The sequence below is a fragment of the Diadema antillarum genome, unplaced genomic scaffold (genome assembly GCF_040938485.1).
Source record: "Diadema antillarum isolate AM-2024a unplaced genomic scaffold, OU_Dant_1.0 seq00000158_RagTag, whole genome shotgun sequence".
Taxonomy (NCBI): Eukaryota; Metazoa; Echinodermata; class Echinoidea; order Diadematoida; family Diadematidae; genus Diadema; species Diadema antillarum.
This window is the reverse complement of record NW_027271230.1, coordinates 556197-578067: the sequence shown is the minus strand read 5'-3', so window position 1 is coordinate 578067 and position 21871 is coordinate 556197. Positions and strand designations below refer to the sequence as shown.

Here is a 21871-nt window from a genome sequence, read left to right as displayed (position 1 = left end):
TGGCAGTACCTTTTGAAAAATTAGCCAGGGGTAATTACATTGACATCATCCCAACAACCCTTCTGTTAAAACACTCTTGCTGTAACATCCCTTTGATACACTCAACACACATGCCCAATAGTCCAAATAGAATGACACACCTCTTGCTGATCACGTGCATGGCTTCTAATCACACCCCTTCGCGCATGAACGGATAGGTTGTTATGAAAACCAACCTGGAGAAGGTTTTCGGTGTGTGTCTATTAAAATGGTACCCCTAGCTCTCTCCTGCGGTTTTATTGCTCAAGGCAAGGAATTTTTTTCTCCGGACATCGTCCTAACATTGTCGAGGTAAGGCCTGTTAAAACAGGACTATAGTGTCTAGCAGATGTCAATCATATCATTGTAACTCATTGTGCAAATGAAATCAATTACCACTGTGATGGTCAATATTTCATACCACACAAACATCCTTTTTTGTATATATTGTGCAAAAGCAAACAACAGCTAATTCAAATGGCCCTATCTATTAGAGTTCCAAATTAGGCTAATCAAATGGTTTGCTCCTGCTCAGAAAAAAAAAATGCATCTTGACTATTTACATAAACATACGCTGTATGTGTACTCGTCCATAACGCAAACAAGGCAAGTGCCGTAATGTGTCTCGCCCACAAACGTACAACACCTTTTTTTACATTTTGTTCACAAATGGACCTATGGATCAAAAGTTACGAGTCATAATTAAATGCACAGTACATTGGGCCCTAAAAGTTCATCGACCCCTGCCTGTGACCTTTGACCTTGTGGTGACCATCAACTCCCCAAGGTACATCTACCATCCAAGTTTGGTCACAAATAGACTTACGGATCAAAAGTTATGACCCATAATCAAAACGTGCCCTAAAAACTTAACATTAGGCCCTAAAAGTTCATTGACCCCTGTCTGTGACCTTTGACCTTGTAGTGACCATCAACTCCCCGAGGGACATCTACCACCCAAGTTTAGTCACAAACGGACTTATGGATCAAAAGTTATGACCCATAATCGAAACGTGCCCTAAAAACTTAACATTAGGCCCTAAAAGTTCATTGACCCCTGTCTGTGACCTTTGACCTTGTGGTGACCATTAACTCCCCTAGGTACATCTACCATCCAAGTTTGGTTACAAATAGACTTGCAGATCAAAAGTTATGGTCCATAATCAAAACGCGCCCTAAAAGGTTAACATTGGGCCCTAAAAATTCATTGACCCCTGCCTGTGACCTTTGACCCTGTGGTGAGCATCAACTCCCCAAGGGTCATCTTCCACCCAAGTTTAGTCACGAATGGACTTATGGATCAAAAGTTATGACCATAATCGAAACGCGCCCTAAAAACTTAACATTGGGCCCTAAAAGTTCATTGACCCCTGCCTGTGACCTTTGACCTCGTGTTGACCATCAACTCCCCAAGGTACATCTACCATCCAAGTTTGGTCACAAATACACTTACGGATCAGAAGTTGGCCCATAATCGAAACGCGCCCTAAAAACTTAACATTGGGCCCTAAAAGTTCATTGACCCTGTCTGTGACCTTTAACCTTGAGGTGAACCTTCATACTTAGTAAAAGGTAAAACTTTGTATGACCACTCTTCCCTCCAAGTTTGATTCAAATTGAAGTCCAGAGTACAGAGTTATTCAAGTTTTTATAGCGTTACGGACAGACGACGGACGGACTGATGACGGACGGACAGACGCTGCAGGCGATCCCTTAGTCTCCCCTCATAGTCCATGGGCCAGGCCAGATATTGGTACCACCTGAGGTGGTAAAACCTTTTTGGTGTCATTTTGTTTGTCGGGCATAGATATGCTTATCAAGCTATGATAGCATTTCCAAATGAGCAGCTTAGTCATAATAAATTAATTTTTAACCAATTTGGTCTCGTTGTTATATATCCCTATACTTCTGAATTGAAACTAACCGCTATACAAAGAAGAGCACTGTCTTCTGTATGTCCACAGGTGTTCTGTTGTGAATGCGGTGCGCTTAGTCTTTATTCAATGCAGCGAAGGGAATATCCAAAGGTCATGATGTCCACATCGCTTAGTCTTTATTCAAGACGGCGAAGGGAATATCCAAAGCTTATGATACAGTGTATATCCTTTTATCTAAAAACAACAACAACAACAAAAGCAATTCCTCGTGAACTTTACCGTGTTTTTCAATTACAGTAAACCTCGCATGAGTCGAAGCTCTCGGGACTGACGAAAATGCGTCGACTTAAGTGAAATTCGACTCTCGCGAGAGTCGATTTTTTTTTTCGACTCACAGTTATGTACATGTATTATAGTACATTTGCAGGCTTATGTGTGTGTGTGTGTGTGTGTGTGTGTGTGTGTGTGTGCGTGCGTGCGTATGTGTGTTTGCATTCAAATTTGTCTGTTCTTGAAGATAATGCTCCTTTTTTATACTAAATTGAACATGGAATTTGTATCAATACTAGTAGTTAAACGTAGTTCCGAGAATGTCTGCGCTGTAATGTGGCAATGTGCATGTGCTATGTCTATGGTGCAACATCTCTGTCAACCTACCTTGAGACAAACACTCTCCCAGGCCCATCCCACCTCCATGGAACAAAACTATTCAGCCAGCCAGGCACGCACAAACAAGCTCCGCCCACTTGGCCTGTCACTAAAATATTAAAGCAGCGATTGGTTGACCAAGGAGTTCTGGCTTGACATGGATAAAGTATGGATGTGCTGTGTGTATGGATAAAGTATATGGATCGATGTGCTGTGTGTATACATGTATACATGTGTATGTATTCGACATGCGTGCAGAGCGGTACGGTGAGTGTGCATGCTTACCTGCAGCAGGCCAGGGACGGGGTTCTGCGACATGCCGATTTTTTTTGTTCTCCTCTAAATGTAATGAGAATGCCAGACAAATCTTCTTCGGCTCAAGTGATGTAAACTACGTGTATTTTGTACAAAAGGGACTGAATGTTTTACTTCGACACAGCCGAAATTCGACTCTCGTACTTCGGCTTATCCAAATATTTCTTAAAGAAAATACATAGGGAAAAATCGGGACTTTTTATTTTGCTTCGAGTTAAGTGATTTTCGACTCACTCGACGTCGACTTATCCGAGGTTTACTGTATTTATCATTTTCCGGTGAAAAACGCTTCGGTGAAAACGCAAACACCACATCAATGTCGCTTTATTTCCATCCAACAATGGAAGATAATGCAAAAGCAATGTACCGGTACACTACAATACATTATAATGAATGATATTGTCAGAGTGGTTTTTGTTTAAAACTGATGTATTTGTTGAGAGGGTAGTATAAAAACAGTATAGATAATCCCTTTTGTAGGAACTTTAGATATGGTAGCGGTACATTGGTCTAGATAAAGACTAAGCACACTGCGTGACAGCTGTGGACATCATAACCCTTTGGATATTCCCTTTGCTGCCTTGAATAAAGACTAAGCGCATCGCGTTTACAACAGAACACTTGTGGACATACGGAAGACAGTGCTCTTCTTTGTATAGCTGTTAGTTTCGATTCAGAAGTATTGGGATAAAAAAAGAGACCAAAATGGTTAAAAATTCATTTATTATGACTAAGCTACTCATTTGGAGATGCTATCATAGCTTGATAAGCATATCTATGCCCGACAAACAAAATGACACCAAAAAGGTTTTGCCACCTCAGATGGTACCAATAACCCATTTTTCGGCTCTTGGCCCATGGACTATCTCCTCTGGTGGGCTTGACAAAAACTGGATACATTAGGCCAAAAAAAAAAAATTGTTGCATTGGCGTAACCCGCCCGACCCTAAAAATTCCGCCGACCCCATGTTTTTTTATCATTTTTTTTTGCTATCGATATCAAATATCTTGTTGATTGCGATCGCGATCGCACAAACCCGGAAGTGGAAACGGCTCTGGGGATATCGGATGTACGAGGGAGAGATCTAGCGCCTCGCATAAGCCTTCCTTGATCAGTACGTCATCTGTTTCCAACACGGACACGTACTCTAACAAGATTTATTCAGTGTATACGTAGCATTCAGACTGCGATGTATTGTGCACAGTTTTGCCATAGGTTTCTTGTGTGGAGAACTTACACGAATCTGTATATGTGGGACTGTAAGAGAGATCGCCGTGTGCGATGAAAAGATCGTACAAATTTTTGTACATATGGGTCAATTTGCATCTATCTTATCTCAGTCAAAATAGTAAAATATGAAGTGAAAACATTCAGGATAGGGATTTCAACATCTTTAAATTCTGTGAAGGGGTATAATTCCAGTAATATCGGCCTCATAAATGATTTGTAGAATAGATGAACACAGCACATTCGGTGCAGCAGTTGTAACTGTTTACTGAGCTGAGCACGAGTTTTACACGTAAAATGCAGGTAGCAAAAAAAAAAAAAAAAAAAAAAAAATCCGCCCGACCGACCCTATTTGAAAATCTCATGTTACGCCAATGCAACAATTTTTTTTTTTTGGCCTTAGGACAAATCCATTGACTTGTCAAAGGATAATGCTAAAGTCGCATATAATACAATTTGTGGACATGTGTCTGAAGGAACTCTTTTTTTTTTTTTACATGCAACATACATACTTCATTAATTCATGGGAACATTTCCCAATTTTCCTCACTTCCTCTTCACCAGTCCCTTCCCCTTTAAACTTTACATAATGCAGGCTTTCAAGTGGGATAATGTAAAAAAGTAGGAATAAAGTAGGAACAGAATCAATGAAAAAGTAGGAAAAAGTAGGACATGAGAGGGAAAAAGTACGGAATTACAGAAAAAAAGTAGGAATAAATCAGGACATGTGCAGGCTTTTTGGAATAGTTTTTGTCAATACTCACCAGAACTCTTGATGGTACATATAAATCTTAAATTGTACTCACAACCCTGCTGCCTCAGCCTCACTTTTGCTCCTGGAAGAGCCTGAAAAATACAACAAAGGCAGACATTTTTTAGAACAATGTCAGGAAACACACACAGATGCATGCTTGACAGTACAGGCAATACAAATCAGTGGCAGATCCAGAGGGGGCACATCGAGCGCACCCCTTCTCTTTATTTTTGGTTAAAACAAAAGAAAGACTAGAAATGTCGCTACAGCGACTGGTTATACCCCCGTCAAAGAACATTTCATAAGCTTTGGTCAAAACAACATTTGATAAGCTTTGGTCAAAAAACTGAGGAAGTAGTTAAATCCGCAAGATCTTTCCTTGATCTTCTGCCATTAATATGCCGTTACCATGGCGACGTACTTTCGGGTACTGTCGAAAAATACGTCTTGCACATCTACAACCAAAGGCACACATCTGTACCAAGTTTCATGGAAATTGGGCAAAAACTGAGGAAGTAGTTTGCAACACAACATTTTCCATCATTTTGGCTCATAATATGTGAGCTGTTACCATGGCAACATACTTTTTGTCACTGTCAAGAAATGTGTCATGCTGACCTATATCCTAAGACAAACATTCAATATGAATTCCATGAGAATTGGAAGAACACTGATGAAGCAGTTTTGCCATGAAGCATTTTGCCCTATATTTTACCAATAACATGCCGTTACCATGGCAACGCACTTTTTGCCACTGCAGAAATATGTGTCTTGCACATTAACATATTCAGATGAACATCTGTACCTAATTTCATAAAAATTGATCAAAAACTGTGGGAGGAGTTCGCGACGCAAGATTTGTACCCATTTTTGCCCATAATATGCCGTTACCATGGCAACGTACTTTTGGGTACTGTCAAAAAATACGTCTTGCACATCTACAACCCAAGGCACACATCTGTGCCAAGTTTTATGGGAATCGGTTGAAAACTGAGGAAGTAGTTCGCGACGCAAGATTTGTACCCATTTTTGCCCATAATATGCCGTTACCATGGCAACGTACTTTTGGGTACTGTCAAAAAATACGTCTTGCACATCTACAACCCAAGGCACACATCTGTGCCAAGTTTTATGGGAATCGGTTGAAAACTGAGGAAGTAGTTCGCGACGCAAGATTTGTACCCATTTTTGCCCATAATATGCCGTTACCATGGCAACGTACTTTTGGGTACTGTCACAAAATATGTCTTGCACATCTACAACCCAAGGCACACATCTGTGCCAAGTTTTATGGGAATCGGTTGAAAACTGAGGAAGTAGTTCGCGACGCAAGATTTGCAACGGACCGACCGCCCGACCGCCCGACCGACCGCCCGACCGCCCGACCGACCGTCCGCTGATTCCTATATACCCCCTTCAAACTTCGTTTGGCGGGGGTATAAAAAAGAAAAAGGTGGGGGAGGGGTGCGTGCACCCCCTTTAATTTTGCAAAGGTGCGCCTCCCCTTTATGGAATTCCTGGATCAGCCCCTACGAATCTTGATCACTTAATACAATACTTGCATAGAAAAGACATCATTCTGTGATTGGCATTACACCTACAAATTGTATCATATATCATCCCACAAAACATGACATAAACATTCCATGCTGTGTAAGTTATACACTAATGCCAGAGGTACATTGCACACTTCCATCTAAAAGATGACATCTTTTATTTACATTCATTTGAATGTTTTGAAGTTGAGAAGATATGTGTTTCATTTCAAAATGTGAAAAAGATTGGAAATAAAGATATATTTGACAAAAGCTATTTAAAAAAGATGACATTTTATCTACATTCACTTGAAGTTGTGAAGATATGTGTTCCATTTTAAAGTATGAAGAAGACTGGAAATAAGGATGTTTGACGAAGCTATTCAGGTGATGCTCAAGACAAGTGTGAAGAAGACTGGAAATAAGGGTGTTTGACAAAGCTATTCAAGTGATGCTCAAGACAAGGCTAGTATACTCTCAAGTTCCAGCTGAATGACTATGAGACAAGTAATAAACTAAATTTCCGATAGACCTTCAATTTCAAATACATGTAAGCACTCAACATGTGTTCAAACATTTCAAAATAACAGGATTATACTAATGAAGTGCTCTCAGAGAGTATACTCTCTGAGAGCACGTGTTATATTACATTTGTACTTTATCACTTGTACAGGCAAAGACATGCATGAAGAATGGGTTGTCTCATGACAGTGAGGCCTTACAAAGTGAAATTATACTACCAATGCATTATCATCTTTATCTTGCAAATCCTGGCCCACTACAAATCTACATACTCAAATCCTGTGAGTTTACGGCACAGTATCCATCACTGAATTTCCAGTGATATAGATTATCTTGGTATAATCACATGATATACAAGGAAATATAAGGCAAGCTCAATTTGAAACACTTCAACCAATACAACATAGAACATCTAAAGAGAGAGAGAAAAAAACAACAAATACTTTACATTTCAGTTAACAATCAGGGAAATGTAGTATTGTCACATGTAGAGTAACAGAAGACTAATATAACCAAATGACTCCACTTTACAAGATTTGAGGAGTATATATCGTCGGTTGAGAATGATAAGGGCGTTAAGTGACCACAAAACCCATAGTGTTCGAGAAGACTTAAAGCCCTTCTCATTCTCAACAGACGATATGTACTTCTGCCTTTTTGTTTCTTATTGTCTGTAGTCTTACTGACTTTATAGGCAGTGCAAAATGACTATTTTTTGATAATTTTCTGTAGATAACATATACATCAGTTTTCATTTCTTTGGTGTTCTGTAGATGCTAGATTCCATGTATTCTTGAATCAACTTGCATTTGTATTAACTAATTTAGAAAGACTTGTAGAAAATTATCATTCTGTACATTCCAATGATTTTTTACTGTTTGCAATTTTTGCCAAATTCACTGGAGACAGTTCATAAATTACATTCAACTTGACCCTTTTAGTGGAATACACATACAGCTTTTTGATCTTTTCAGGAAGTTTCTCTATTTTGCAATTATTCCAGGCACTTTAAAGACAGCCAATCCCTTTTACATGCACATTTTTGAAAAATTGGTGAGAACACTTAGGTATTGAAGAAAACATTATTTGGAAACCTCCTGTAAATTTTTAACTCAAGAGGGTCTTTATTTGTTTAGTAAAGTGACCATTAAGATTTGAATATTTTTTTCGTACCACGAAAAAATTACAAATCTAAACTAATAGTCTAGTTTTACAGACCTGTGTGATGCACTTAGTTGTACATGTAGTTCATGTAAGTGGTGTGTTGTTATTTGCCATTGATAACAAAGTAAGAGAAGCTAGTGAATTCTTCTTTTCTGACAGCTTTAACATGCATATCTGTTGTTCGAAGTATAAGTATCATATTACAACCACAGGAGGATTAATGTATGCAGCTGTGCCTAGTACACAGAATATGTTACGGTGAGCGTTTGGTGCTTTATTTGAATTTTAACGGCTAACAACCTTCAAATATCACTGAAATGTTATAGATTTACAATAGGGCAATTCCGTGAAGTTGGAGCACAAAGTGTGACATTTTAGCATAACTCAATACTAATTATGCTTTACATATTGTTTATAGGCTTTTTTTACATTTGTATTGAGACCATACATTTTCCTGGAAATTTTGTGCCATTCAGACTCAATTTTGATTCGAAGTTATTAAAACGATATGTAACGGTGTCCTGTAGCATCATGACGTGTCCATGTAGCATCGTGATAGTTAAAATCTGGTCCTAAAAGACAAATTAATGCAATTAGCTTGACCAAAAGTTGAATTAATATGCATAATTACTAGATTAGTCAGATAGCTAAATATCTTAACTCCCCTTTCCACAGTTTCACTTTTACAAGAAAATTACACAATGTGTCACTATCCTACGCGGTGTCCACCAAATGTCACAACAAGAGACCCGCGGGTCACGCGCTCACCTGAGTATCGAAAGTTCACCTTCCATGCATTCTTGCAGACTCTTACCTGAGAACATTGGAAACTTATGGTGGGGATAGCTTTGAGAATGGGGGCATGGTGTCCATTTACACATTCCATCACACTGGTAAAAATACCTGCCAAGTACGCTGTACTTTATAGAACGTTGGATTATGCAGCTTGGGAAAAAAGACTTAAAGCCCTATCACTTTCAATTAGAACTAGAGAAAAATATTATTTTGTTTATTCATTAATTTAGGAGGTTTGGACCCCCTGGGGACCCCAAGGAAAGCATGGTGCCCATACAAACACTTTGAGATCTTATCCCTATGTGAATGCTACTTGACAAGTTTGGTGAAAATCCATTATGTTGTTTTCAGCAAGAAGATGAAAATTTAGGCCTGCATTTGGACCCCCCCCCCATCCCATCCCGCTTCCTTGGGTCCCAAGGGGGTGGGGGGGGGGGGGGAGGGCATCCCTGATTCTCCCATGAACAAACTTGAAACAATAGTCATCAATATACTGACTCATGGTATTAACTTAGCTCAATCACTTCCAGTTCTAGAGAAAATCTGTAAAGATTCCTTACAGGAGGGGGGGGGGGGGGGGTGGGTCCCCTGGGGCCCCCCAGGTGGGGCATGGTGCCCATTTGATAGAATTGAGATTCTATCTGCCTAGGGATGCTACCTGCCAAGTTTGGTGAAAATTAGTGATAGGGTTTTCAAGAACAAGATGAAAATTTACAATTTCGGTCCAAATTAAGGCCCCCTGGGGCCCCCCAGGTGGGGCATGGTGCCCATATGATGGGAATAAGATTCTTTCTCCCAACGGATGCTACCTGCCAACTTTGGTGAAAATTCACTGTGGCATTTTCAAGAAATAGATGAAAATGTACAATTCGGGCCCCATTAGGACCCTTCCCCACCCCCTCCCCTGGGTCCCATGGTGGGCACCCCTGATTCCGCCATGAACAAACTTGAAACTACAGTCATCAATGTACTAATTCATAGTATTAACTTAGCTCTATCACTTCTGGTTCTAGAGAAGAAGATTTTTTTAAGATTCCTTAATTTTTTTTTTTTTTTTTTTTTTTTTTGGGGGGGGGGGGGTTGGGTCCCTCTGGGGGGCCCCCCAGGTGGGGTATGGTGCCCACTTGAACAAATTGAGATCCTATCCCCCTACCTAGCGATGCTACCGGCCAAGTTTGGTGAAAATCGGTCAAGGGGTTCTCAAGAAGAAGATGAAAATGTAAAAGTTTACGCACGACGGACGACGCACGACGGACGCTGGACGAAGAGCGATCGCAATAGCTCACTTGAGCCTTCGGCTCAGGAGAGCTAAAAAAGGACACCGCATAGCATCGTGATACATTTTGTAATTTTCTTTTAAAATTTAAACTGTGTACAGGAAATTTTAGATATTTAGCTATCTCATTCATATCTTGTAAATATGCACATCGCATCAAATTTTGGTCAAGCTAATTGCCATAATTTGTCTCTTAGGACCAAATTTTAAAATATCACGATGCTACATGGACACGTCACGATGCTACAGGACACTGTTACATATTGTTTAATAACTTCATCAAAATTGAGTCTGAATAGCACAAAATTTCCAGGAAAATGTGTGGCCTCAATGCAAATGTAAAGCCTACAAACAATAAATGTATAGCATAATCAATATTGAGTTATGCTGAAATGTATTTTTAAATATCACGATGCTACATGGACACTGCCCCAACTTCATGGAATTACCCAATGGTCTTGTCATTCTGGTGGAATATATCATGTTCTGTGCTATTTGGGAAGGAATGCAAAAGGGAAGGGCTATCTTTAAAGCTCATTCAATTACTCTTGAAATCAAACTTCTTCATATATTTTTGAGAATACTATATCCTTCAGCCTTTGAAATTTTACATGGTTGAGATTCTGCTTTTCATTTTCCAGATATTTTGCTGGTTCAGTATTTCAGCTTGTCAATTTTATAAACTACTCTCTGCAAAATCTTGGGAATAAACAGTGACTGTCATTATCACTTAAGTCCTAGCTAGCTTCCCTGATTTCTCAGCAAATTCCAATTTACAAACTTTTTCTTTTTTTTAAAGAGCAAACACACTCTAGATGATCTGTATACTTGTCATGCAGTTCCTATGTTTTCTTAAATACAGTGTATTTGCCTCAAATGCCCTTTCAATTTTGATACTCTCCGTTGTTCTTTTGGTTTTTCACCTTAAACTTACAGTTTTGTATGTTGATCACAATTAGCATACATGTCCATCCATTCACTTTTTTTCTTTTTTTAAGAAGTTTCTCTGTCTCACAGTTTTCCAACTCTTTCAAATGGTTCAATATTTTGGGCATGTCACTGCAAATGATCCATTAGATTTTAACCACTTTCATTTAGGAATTTCTGTTCTACCATTTTCCCACATCTTGTTCAAACTAGCTAGGTAATAAAAAGATGTTCAGCTTTATCAACTAAAATTTGCAAGATCTGGGGAATAAAAAGACAGTATGGCTTCTAATTTTTCAGCAAGTTGTTTCCTCCAAACTTCACTAACTGTTCTTGGCGGTTCAACTTTACACTTTCACACACTTGCTCTTACTTGTGGAATATGCATTCACTATCCTCCCCGAATGTTTGGGTTTTTTCAGGTACGCTTTAGATGGCTTTTATTTATATTATATTCTTGATAATTCTGTAGGTGTCTTCAGGAAGTGGACTTCAACGTCTCATGGTTTCAACTTCAATCAACCTTAAAACAATATTGAAATATTGTTTTTATGCCTCCGCCACGAAGTGGTGCCGGAGGCATTATGTTTTCGGGTTGTCCGTCCGTCCGTCCGTCCGTCCGTCCGCCCGTCCTTCCGTCCGTCCGTCCGTCCTTCCGTCCGTCCGTCCGTCCTTCCGTCCGTCCGTAATGAATTTTGTGGACAGGGTAACTACCAAAACCTTTTGAGGTATCCTAATGAAACTTGGCATGTATGTGTATTAGGGGGTGAAGTTGTGCCTATCAACTTTTGGGTGCACATGCTCAAGGTCAAAGGTCAAAAGGTCAAGGTCAAATGCTTAAAATTTTACTATTTCCCCCATATCTATGCAATGCCTGAAGATATTTTCTTGAAACTTACAATTTGTAGTGTATACATGTACTACCCAATTAAGATTCTCTGGTGAAAGTTTGGGGTCATGAGGTCAAAAGGTCAAAGGTCAAAAGGTCAAGTAAATTGTTAAAATTTCACTTTTTTCTCTGTATCTTGGAAATTGTTCAAGGTATCTTCATGGAACATAGTGTATATGCATCTACTGACTGGCAGTGGTTATCTAGGGAATTTAGGGTTCATGGGGTCAAAGGTCAGGGGTCAAAGGTCAAGGGCAATACTTCAAAATCTTACTATTTTCCTTATGTTTATGCAATGCCAGCAGGATATTTTTTTTTTTTAAACTTGATGTATGCATGTCTAACCCAATAGAGATTCTCTGGGATTTTTTTTTTTGCCAAGAAGGTCAAAGGTCAAAAGGTCAAAGATCAAGTGAACGTGCTGAACTTACTTTTTTCTCCATATCTCGGAAGTGGCTCAAGTTATCTTGAAACTTAGTACATGCTGAATTTATGTATGTTCTGCGTGACAGTGCTTCTCTTATAAATCAAAGGCCAGATGAAAATGATGTTCAATACAGAAATTGCGCTTTTTCTCCATACCTTGAAAATTACTCAGTGCATAAACTTATGAAATGGTCAAAGTCAAGTTAAAGTTCTGAAATCCCCAAATACATGCTCTCCTATTCATCCAATTAAACATAGGTCAAGGAAGGTAAACATTCAATACATTTGTGACAAACATGTCATTTTAATATTTTGCCAATTTTGTGAAAATGTAATCACACATTGTCCACATGTACTATAGACCTATTAGGAGAATCATGCATTATGGCGGAGGCATACCAGTCGCCATAGCGACATTTCTAGTTGTGTTTGTTTTCCATCAAGTTCCTCCATTTCCTACTTTCTTCTAAGTTCTTTGAGGTAATGTATGTCTTACCTATGATACAATTCAAACTCTTAAGATCGTCCATAAAGAGGTTCCTGCTCTCCTATTAGCCTTTATCTTTCAAGATGGCTAAGTAATTACTGTTGTTCTCACTCCTTGTTAAAGATTTGTGGGATCTGTTAATCAAAAATTTCTTCTTGTTCATCTGATTTTTCTGCAACTAACTTTTAGCTGCTTAACTACGGATGAATTAAGGAAGATTTCTATTAGTTGTACATGTATCTACCACCTGCCCATGATTCAAATGGATATCACAAGTCATATGTCTCATGTCAAACCTCATAAGTCTTCAAAGTTTTAACTTTTGACAAATTTGGCAACTTACATGTTCTTTTCTTGCACTCCTGCCAAAAGATCAAACTATTGTAACCTGAGTGCTTTTGATTTAGCCTCAGTAATATGCAAGTTTCATGCAAATGGGTTCCTACCAATCCACGCTTTCTTGGGCATTACTCATCCTCACATTAACCAGATCTAGTTTCTGTGGTGAATAACTAACTTTCATATTAAATTTGTCATATTGCAATCATTGTTAATTATTATCAAAACATATATTATTGAAGAATTTCAGGTAAAGGGGATCTGAAGGTGTTCCTGTTTCTGAGGATTTGCATGCCAGAACATGCATGAGACACGATATGCTTGAACTCTTCATATACTAAAACTGGCTGTAGGTGGCATTTTTTCCCCTCAGTTGTATTCCTTGGAAGTCACATGTCAAATTTTACTTTTAATTGTATGGCAAGCTTACCTGGTATTTTTGAGCGATGATGAGAGCTGGTTGAGCACTATTCCAAGTCCTTGCCTAGGCTGCAATATCAGTGGGATCAATCACATCTGCACAGGAGCATAAGCTGAGGCTGGCAGCAGTCTTGTGGTTGATTGCTCTGTGTTATCCCTCTTTTATGCTGAAGAGGCTCTCCCCACCAGGAAGAATCTGCAACTAGAGTCTACTCATCATTTCTGACTATCAACTATTCAAGTAGCCTTGCACATTTTTTTTTTTTTTTTTTTTTTTTGCGGGGTTTTAAAAAAAAAGTAGGAAAAAGTAGGATTTTAAGCAAAAAAGTAGGAAAAGTAGGATCACTTGATGGATAATGACAAAGGGATAGAGGAAAGGGAAAAATCACTGTGTATGTACTCTACCTACCATGCACTGGAATTACAAGTTCTATCACTGAAAGCTTGTTGATCAGCCCTTGGACAAATAACACACAGTAGTCATTATATCTGTTTGGTTTACCTATCTGTGAGCTCCAATTGGAATGTATCTTGTAACTTCATTCTCACTTTCTTGGAAGACAAGGTAGCAAGATTAGCTCCCTGAAGGATACCTGCAGACATAAGAGGAAGTAGAACAAATGATTTTAAAAACTAAATCACATGTGGTATTTGAGAGTGTAATGACAATGCAGTAATTCTCAAGTCAATTGAAAGGCATGGATTTTGTGTCTTGAAATAAAACGTAACAGCAACTTTCTAAGTTCTTCATCAGATTTACTGACATGAACAGCCAAAGAATGAGTTACAAACATGTATACAAACATAAATAAAAGATTCACAAGTGTAACTAATGCCTTTGTTTGAACTCCATTCGTCTGAGATGTGCATGTGGTTGTGAGATATGGTGTTCTCATTAATAAAGAAAATAACAGAAAGAAAATAAAAACAAAAGTGTGCAGTGTACAAAATACACTTTCTCAAATCTCGTTTCCTTTCAAGGTATGTCTGTGTGTGTGTGTGTGTGTGTGTGTGTGTGTGTGTGTGAGTGAATCTAATCTATTCACAACTGTGACGAAATGTGACCGTGCATCACAAAACTAACAAAAAGTCGCACTCGTTGATTTTACGCCAGGACTCAATAACGGTGAAATGGGTCAGCTGAGTCAATCTTGAGTTTTTCATATTTTCTGAAAGAGCTATCCTTCTTCTACATTATTCTTTAGTTCGGGATCATAACATGAATGGGAAAGTGTGTTTTCAGCAGTTTTTCTACAACCCTTTTTGGGGAGAATAGAGTGATGAGGTATGTCTTAGAGTCCCCTTTTCATTTCTTGAAATCCTTTACCCACCCATCACTTTCAAGTCTAATAACTTTTAAAATGATAACTCAACTGCTTTGAAAATTGGCATTAATCATGGACAGAATGTGTTGATAGAACACGCTCAATTTCAGCTTAATCTGATAATCCCTTCATTGTTGTTGCTCCCATGGTTTACATCCTGTGTTTTGTCCCTTGGTAAATATTCATTAAGTGCTTGAATAGACCATGTACTTCAGAGCCTTTTTTTCTCAGTTAACACTTTTAATGGGTGTGTGCGTTCTTTCAAGTATTAAGATAGGTTAGGGGAGTCTGTTTGAATTTAGTTATACATCATTTTAAAGCTTAGAGTCTGCTCTTTAAGAATGTCCCCTTAACTAAAAATTAATGTCTGGTGACTTTTTGTTGGTTTTGTCATGCAGGGTCACAAATAGAAATCATGTCTGAAATTAAACAGGCATTAACAATGCATTTTCAAGAACTGGGTGGTGGAGGCATCATTTGAACAAAAGAAGATCCTATCACCCAAGGGATGCTACCTGCCAACTTGAATGAAAATTTGTCACAGGGTTTTCAAGAAACAATTGTGAAAATTGGGATCCAATTTGGTCCCCCCAGCCCCAAGAAGGGGGGGGGGGGGGGGGCACCCAACATCCTCTACTTACAGTAACCAATATATTTACTCATAGCACTAACTTACCCCTACCATGTCTACAACTGTAGTTCTAAAGAAGATCTTTAAAGATTCACCCATTTGAAGGCTTTAGGTCCCCCTGCCATTCCCTCTACTGTTGAAAACTGTGTCGTGCACAACTTTAAACCAAGCTCAACAAATGTGCCAAATTTCAGTTGAATCGCTTGAAAACTGGTGAAGTTGATTTGATCTGCAACATTTGCATCAATCAGACCAACAACTCGCCAGATCGCCTGACCAACCACATGCCTATTCCTATAAGAGAGATCTGAAGGGTTAACACAGAGACCCTTATATTTTATACAGGTTTACAAGCTTTGAAAAAAAAATAGTTTCAAATTCTTTAATGTACATGTGATTGATTTTTGTTGTTGTTGGAGTTATTCATCTATGAATAACATTACTTTACATTTTCACAGCAACAGAATCTAATTTTTGCCAGTCTTTTGTACATCGTATGTATCAATGGAAAATGGAAGGAGAAAAGATGCTACGCTGCGTAAATCAGCCCCGCTGTTGTATCAATTTTCGCGAATTTCGCAAATCACTTGACTCTTGGATCGCGAATTTAACAACACGCGAAAATGTCGCCATGCGCTAGTGTAACAGCACACTTACAATAACGTAGGTTTCCATTTGATTCACGAACTCAACATCTTGTGAAAATGTCAGAGACCTCCTCAAATATCTGTACGCTAAATAACAGCTTATACAATATTTTTCCTAAACCTCCTGAGAATTATTGGGGGGGGGGGGGGGCATGGCGAGGGGGAGGGCAAGGCAAAATGATGTTTGCAGGGAAGGGGAACAGGATTCCAACCCACCCTAGGAACACGAGTGCTACTACTATTACAAGAATTACAAGTAGAAATCTAGATCTCAGTCCGGGAAACCCGCTCACGAGCACTGCCCCGCCTCACGAGGCCTCCCGGGGAGAGCCTCAAGAAGCTCCCCAATCACTTTTTATTCATCTCACATCCGACCTATAAATTGTCGCAACTTTGCACGGTGATATTTTGTTACACACACATGTCCACTATCCATGATGAAAAGAAGAAAAAATTCTGTTTTTTTTTTCTTCAAAAATCGAGTTTTAATCAACCGATGCAGAGCGACCCATCAAAACACGGGCGCCAGCGTGTTCGCACAATGTACAATGTAAGACTGCCGCACCTACAGTTGTAGCGGCCTGATCCGACTAAATATTTTCGGTGCTTTTTTCTGTGGCTCTCACCTCTCCACGCACGAATCAGCCTTGTGAAGCTGAAGTCTGACATCTTTTTACAAAAATTTGTAAAGAGAAAAATAAAATCAGTACTAATCTGATCTTGTGCATATATTCCAAATTACTATTCCACGCTGATAGAGTAGGTGGGTACTCCAGTTTGTTTGCAAACTAAATCACTTTGTATGTATGACAGGTTCACTTTCTTCGTTAATTCCGCCGTCCGCTAAACTTTGGGCGCTTTTTTTTGGAATCCCGCGACGCGACGTCACATCATATCACGCATCCCCATTGGCACATACAGACAGCGCGCAAGCTGTGAGATTTTCAATGCACAAGATCAGGTTAGTACTGATTTTATTTTTCTCGTTACAAATTTTTGTAAAAAGATGTCAGATTTCAGCTTCACGAGGCTGATTCGTGCGCGGAGAGGTGAGAGCCGCAGAAGAAAGCACCAAAAATATTTAGTCAGATCAGGCCGCTAGGTGCGGCAGTCTTGCATTGTGCAAACACGCTGGCACCCGTGTTTTGATGGGTCGCTCTGCATTGGGTGATTAATACTCGATTTTTGAAGAAAAAAAAACAAACAGAATTTTTTCTTCTTTTCATCATGGATAGTGGACATGTGTGTGTAACAAAAAACCACCGTGCAAAGTTGTGACAATTTACACGTCAGATATGAGATGAATAAAAAGTGAATGGGGAGTTTCTTGAGGCTCCCCGGGAGGCCTCATGAGGCCTTTCGGGGGGCCTCGTGAGGCGAGGCAGTGCTCGTACAGGGGAGCAGGCCTCGTGAGCGGGTTTCCCGGACTGATCTAGATTATTTCTAACTAGATCAAAGATGGTCTACCCGTCTATTAGTATACACAGCACAGCCCTGACACTGTACAGAAAGTCGCTGCTGCGCTGCGGACGTCCCGCCGCCATGCTTTGCCTTCACATGGCACGGCGTCTGGTCGCTGTGGTTGGGCCAACGTACACAGATTGTTTCAATACGTCTTATACTCAGCATAGGCAAGGTCTTAATTAATGGTAGCCCGACCAGACGCTGTGCACTTACACTTGTGTACAGCGACAGGGCTGCGTATAGTTAAATTAATGGAAGCACTGGAAAATAATTTCTCATAGCGTACAATAAAGTGTAGCCTTGCTGACCTAGACTTCTACACATCAAAACAAACAACAACGGTGAATCGCAGATCTCTTCTGTAGGCATGATGTACTAGGTTGCCCACTAGATTGTTGGGAAAAGTCCAGTAGACATCTAACGTTAGGTCTAACGTAACTACACACAGCCGCTGTCGCTTTGCGACAGCGGCTGCACGTCTACCCTATTCGTATACATTGTCATTTTCAGCGGTGGGTGTACGTTTCCTTCATGAATATCTTTATTAATTGTAGAAAACTAAAATATAAGGAATCCCCATAGTCTATGATATTCATTCAATAATCGTTATGCAATCTTTTTTTAAATTACATCAAAAACCCACTGAAATCCGTGATTTAAATCAGGTCTGTAAGCGTCCGTATTGCTTCACTCCTCATCTTCTGCGTGTTATTTGAATGGCAATCACTCTCATATCTACAACGTAGTGAGTCGGAAAAGTTCATGACCTTGTCGGAGCGGAAGTGACCCATGAAAAAGTCAAGTCACGAGAGCAGCACGCGAACAAAGTTCGTTGATTTTGTAAATCATCGCACAATCTACTCCGAAAAATTCAACTACGAAGGTCTGGATACCAACAAAACACCAAATTCAACTCAACCATCAGCAAAATACAATGTAGGTGGGTGGTAGAAATCATCTTATTGGTAAAATCAAACAAAATAAAAGACATTTTAATGTGATTCTGCCGTCAAAAGCGACGGTCGTATACAACGTAAAACACTAGTAGATGTCAGACTGCTGTGCTTCGCACAGTGGTCTGGTCAGGCTAGGTCTAACGTTAACGTTAAAGTGAAAACAAAGTTCTGGTAAGGGCTTGAGAACCCGTCTGGCACCATTTCATATTTGCTTGCAATATATCGAAAGAGTCTACAAAGAAACTTAACTGGCTGACGCGGTTTGCCGGAATGATGAGTCGTTTTGGAGTATTTTGAGAAAATAATACAAGTCGGAAAAATGACTTTTATTCCAGAAGGCTCCAGAGTCACTCGGTCTCGGGGAAACTCGACCCTATTTCAGACAATTTACACGCAGTATGTGATCGCCATATTCTACTGTATAATACCAAACGAGGCCTACCTGAACTCAACAGACAGGAAAGTGCGTGCTAATCCTGTACAAAACAAATGGACAGCGCGCGGTCCTCAAGCCTATACGCACATCACCTCAGTATTGCTGAGACGCACGGTCTTTGAAGCTTTTGTTGTTGTTTATCAAGCGTCTTTGATTGTTTTTAGAGGTGCTTGATAGGCGCACACTAATTTTGCATGCGCGCACATGATTACTGCGAGTAGCCAGAACGCGAAGCGCTACAAAAACAATGTAACTGTTAGTTTATACAGGCCGTTCCCATAGTACAACACTGTACAATCCAGAGGGCCGTTGTAAACAACTCAGACCATGATTACTGCGAGTAGCTAGAACGCGAAGCGCTACAATGTAACTGTTAGTTTATACAGGCCGCTCCCATAGTACAATCCAGAGGGCTGGGACAACCAATACAACTCAGCCCGCCGTCAAAAGCGAGGCCAAGTTATCCCCGAGTCCGAGTTTACTCTGTTTAGCCTGACCCCCATTCGGGTAAGTTCTGACACTGAACCTTTTTGGTTAATATTTCGCATTTTTCGTCGTTACCCATCGAATATCTTGTTATTATAGCGTTATTCCGCACATTTCCTAGGCATACGTTCACATTTGGGAGCGAAATTTGACAACTTTTGCAGGCGTACCAGAACTAGAACTATGACATGTTTTGGCTTTAAACTATTTTAACGTTACAGTTGCAAGTTGACATGACGTCTGTCTGACTAGATCTAGACAGAAAGATCCGTCTGTCCGGAGGACTCTTTTATATTTTGCCATTAACGCTGTCCTCCGTATACGAAGGGGATCCGTGAAGCCAGACGTAGTCTCCGCGGAACATTCCTGACGGACGGGTACAGACCGATCTTTCGGTCAACTGTCTGACCCGACATGCACAACAATGCAATAACCTGCCAGAACGGCAAGACATTGTAAATTAATGTAAGCTTCATGCAATTACCGCTAGACAGCGACGAACATCTTGGTTACGTTACTGGATACGGCATACTTACGAGCAATTTCATGCCTCAACTCTTTCTTTGAAGGACGGGTCATGTTTGGTCGACGCTTGGTTGGATAGCTTCGATGACGGGCACATCCACCACACTGGCTAGCTCACTGATGTAGAAATCAAGGGATGGGACCGTGCCGTATATTATGGTGCAGTAGCACCGCAGATATATAGTTCTGTGAGTAGCACCCTCCGCTCCGCGCGTAAACATGGTTCTTGTGTACTGCCGTGTTATGTTGTGATCATAAGCCTTGGCCTTGCTTGCAATGCCCCAGCTTCGACGCGATACCCCCCCCCCCCCCCCCCCCCCCCCGCGGCCCGGGCCCCCTCCATCCCCGGGGTACTAGTATTCGATTCCATCGACCATTATCGATTACAAACTTTGAACAGTCCTTCATTGAATGGAATACAATTATTGTATTAGGCCCTATTAACATGTTTTCAATTCATTTCATATCAATCATTTCATCTAAAAGAAAATGCAATCAATATTGCAACAAAATATAAATAGGCCTATACTAAATGTCAACAGACGTTCTGTATGTACGTATAATGCTCGACTCTAACTTTTTCTCTTCTGGTAAATCTTTGCATAAATTTGAAATTTTTGTAATCCGGAAAGAAATGTGTGTAATCACCTCTGTAGATTATTTGTACAGAGGGCAGACAAAATTGAAGAAAACTCATACCTCTACCATCTACTGCTTTCCGGGCAGTGGCAAGATGAACTTCGACGAGCTCCGAAATTCCGACAGTGTGTTAACCATTGTTATCAGGGGCGGATCCAGGAATTCCGAAAAGGAGGGGGGGGGGGGTGGCAAAAATATTTCTGGTGCCACTTCCGGGTTTCATTGGCTAACAAGCAACAACAAAAAAGAAAAAAAAAGTGGGGGGGGGGGGGGAAGGCTTCAGCGCAAGCAAGTGCTTAAATCCATATGCATAACCTTTTGCTTGTACTTGGTACCTTCGATCTGCTTATCCCGCACAAGCAAATTATTGCTTCAGAGACTCCAACCCAAAGCACCTTCAGATCTAGAGATTCTCCCGCCTGAAACCCCTAGCAAACGGGAGACTCCAAGTTGATGTGTGAGAAGTGCGAAGTTCCTAGGGTACCATGCTCTCTGGTGCTATCTGTATGAGGCTTATTTTTTTTTTTCCACATACGATAGCAATAAGTATATATTGTTACAAAAAAAAACATTTGTTGTTACACGGAATTTGAAATCTGTAAACCCACAAGAGTTTGTTGCTGATACTCATGTTAAGTCTCTTTCATCAGCTGAATCTCAAGTTAATAATGTTGATGATGAAGTGAATTTGTATAACACCTTACTCACTGCCACCCTTGATAAGTTGGCACCTGAGAAACGAATTAAGGTCACAATATCACACCCCAATACGGAATGGTATACCCCAGAAATAGCCCAAGCAAAACTGCTTCGTAGACAGTTAGAAAGGAAGTCAAGGTCCACAAAACTGGAGATTCACAAGCAGATGTATCATGCACAAAGGCGATGTGTAAATGCCTTGATTAAAGATGCTAAGTTACAATATCATTCAAAAAAGGTCACGGATTGTGGGAAAGATACAAAGAAGTTGTACAAAGTTGCTAATGTTTTACTTTACCGAAAACAGCGATCTCCTTTACCAGAACACCTCACTCATGGTGATCAAGTTGAGTTAGCCAATTGTTTTAATCAATACTTTATTGATAAAATTGTGGCAATCCAACGGAGTTTCCCAACTCGTTGTGAACAGCCAAATGACATTG

At 40.0% G+C, this 21871-nt stretch overlaps 1 protein-coding gene across 1 annotated transcript in view; it reads right to left on the bottom strand.

Annotated features, from left to right (window-relative positions):
• Positions 1–20313, bottom strand: part of LOC139727895 (uncharacterized) — a 47618-nt gene extending 27305 nt beyond the window's left edge. Inside the window, exons 1-2 of the mRNA XM_071638868.1 lie at positions 20102–20313; positions 14123–14213 (exon numbers count right to left, since the gene is read on the bottom strand). Coding sequence (XP_071494969.1) covers positions 14123–14213; positions 20102–20144 — 134 coding nt within the window. The 5' untranslated portion in view covers positions 20145–20313. The remainder of the gene's footprint in view (positions 1–14122; positions 14214–20101) is intronic.
• Positions 20314–21871: the final 1558 nt, after the last annotated feature.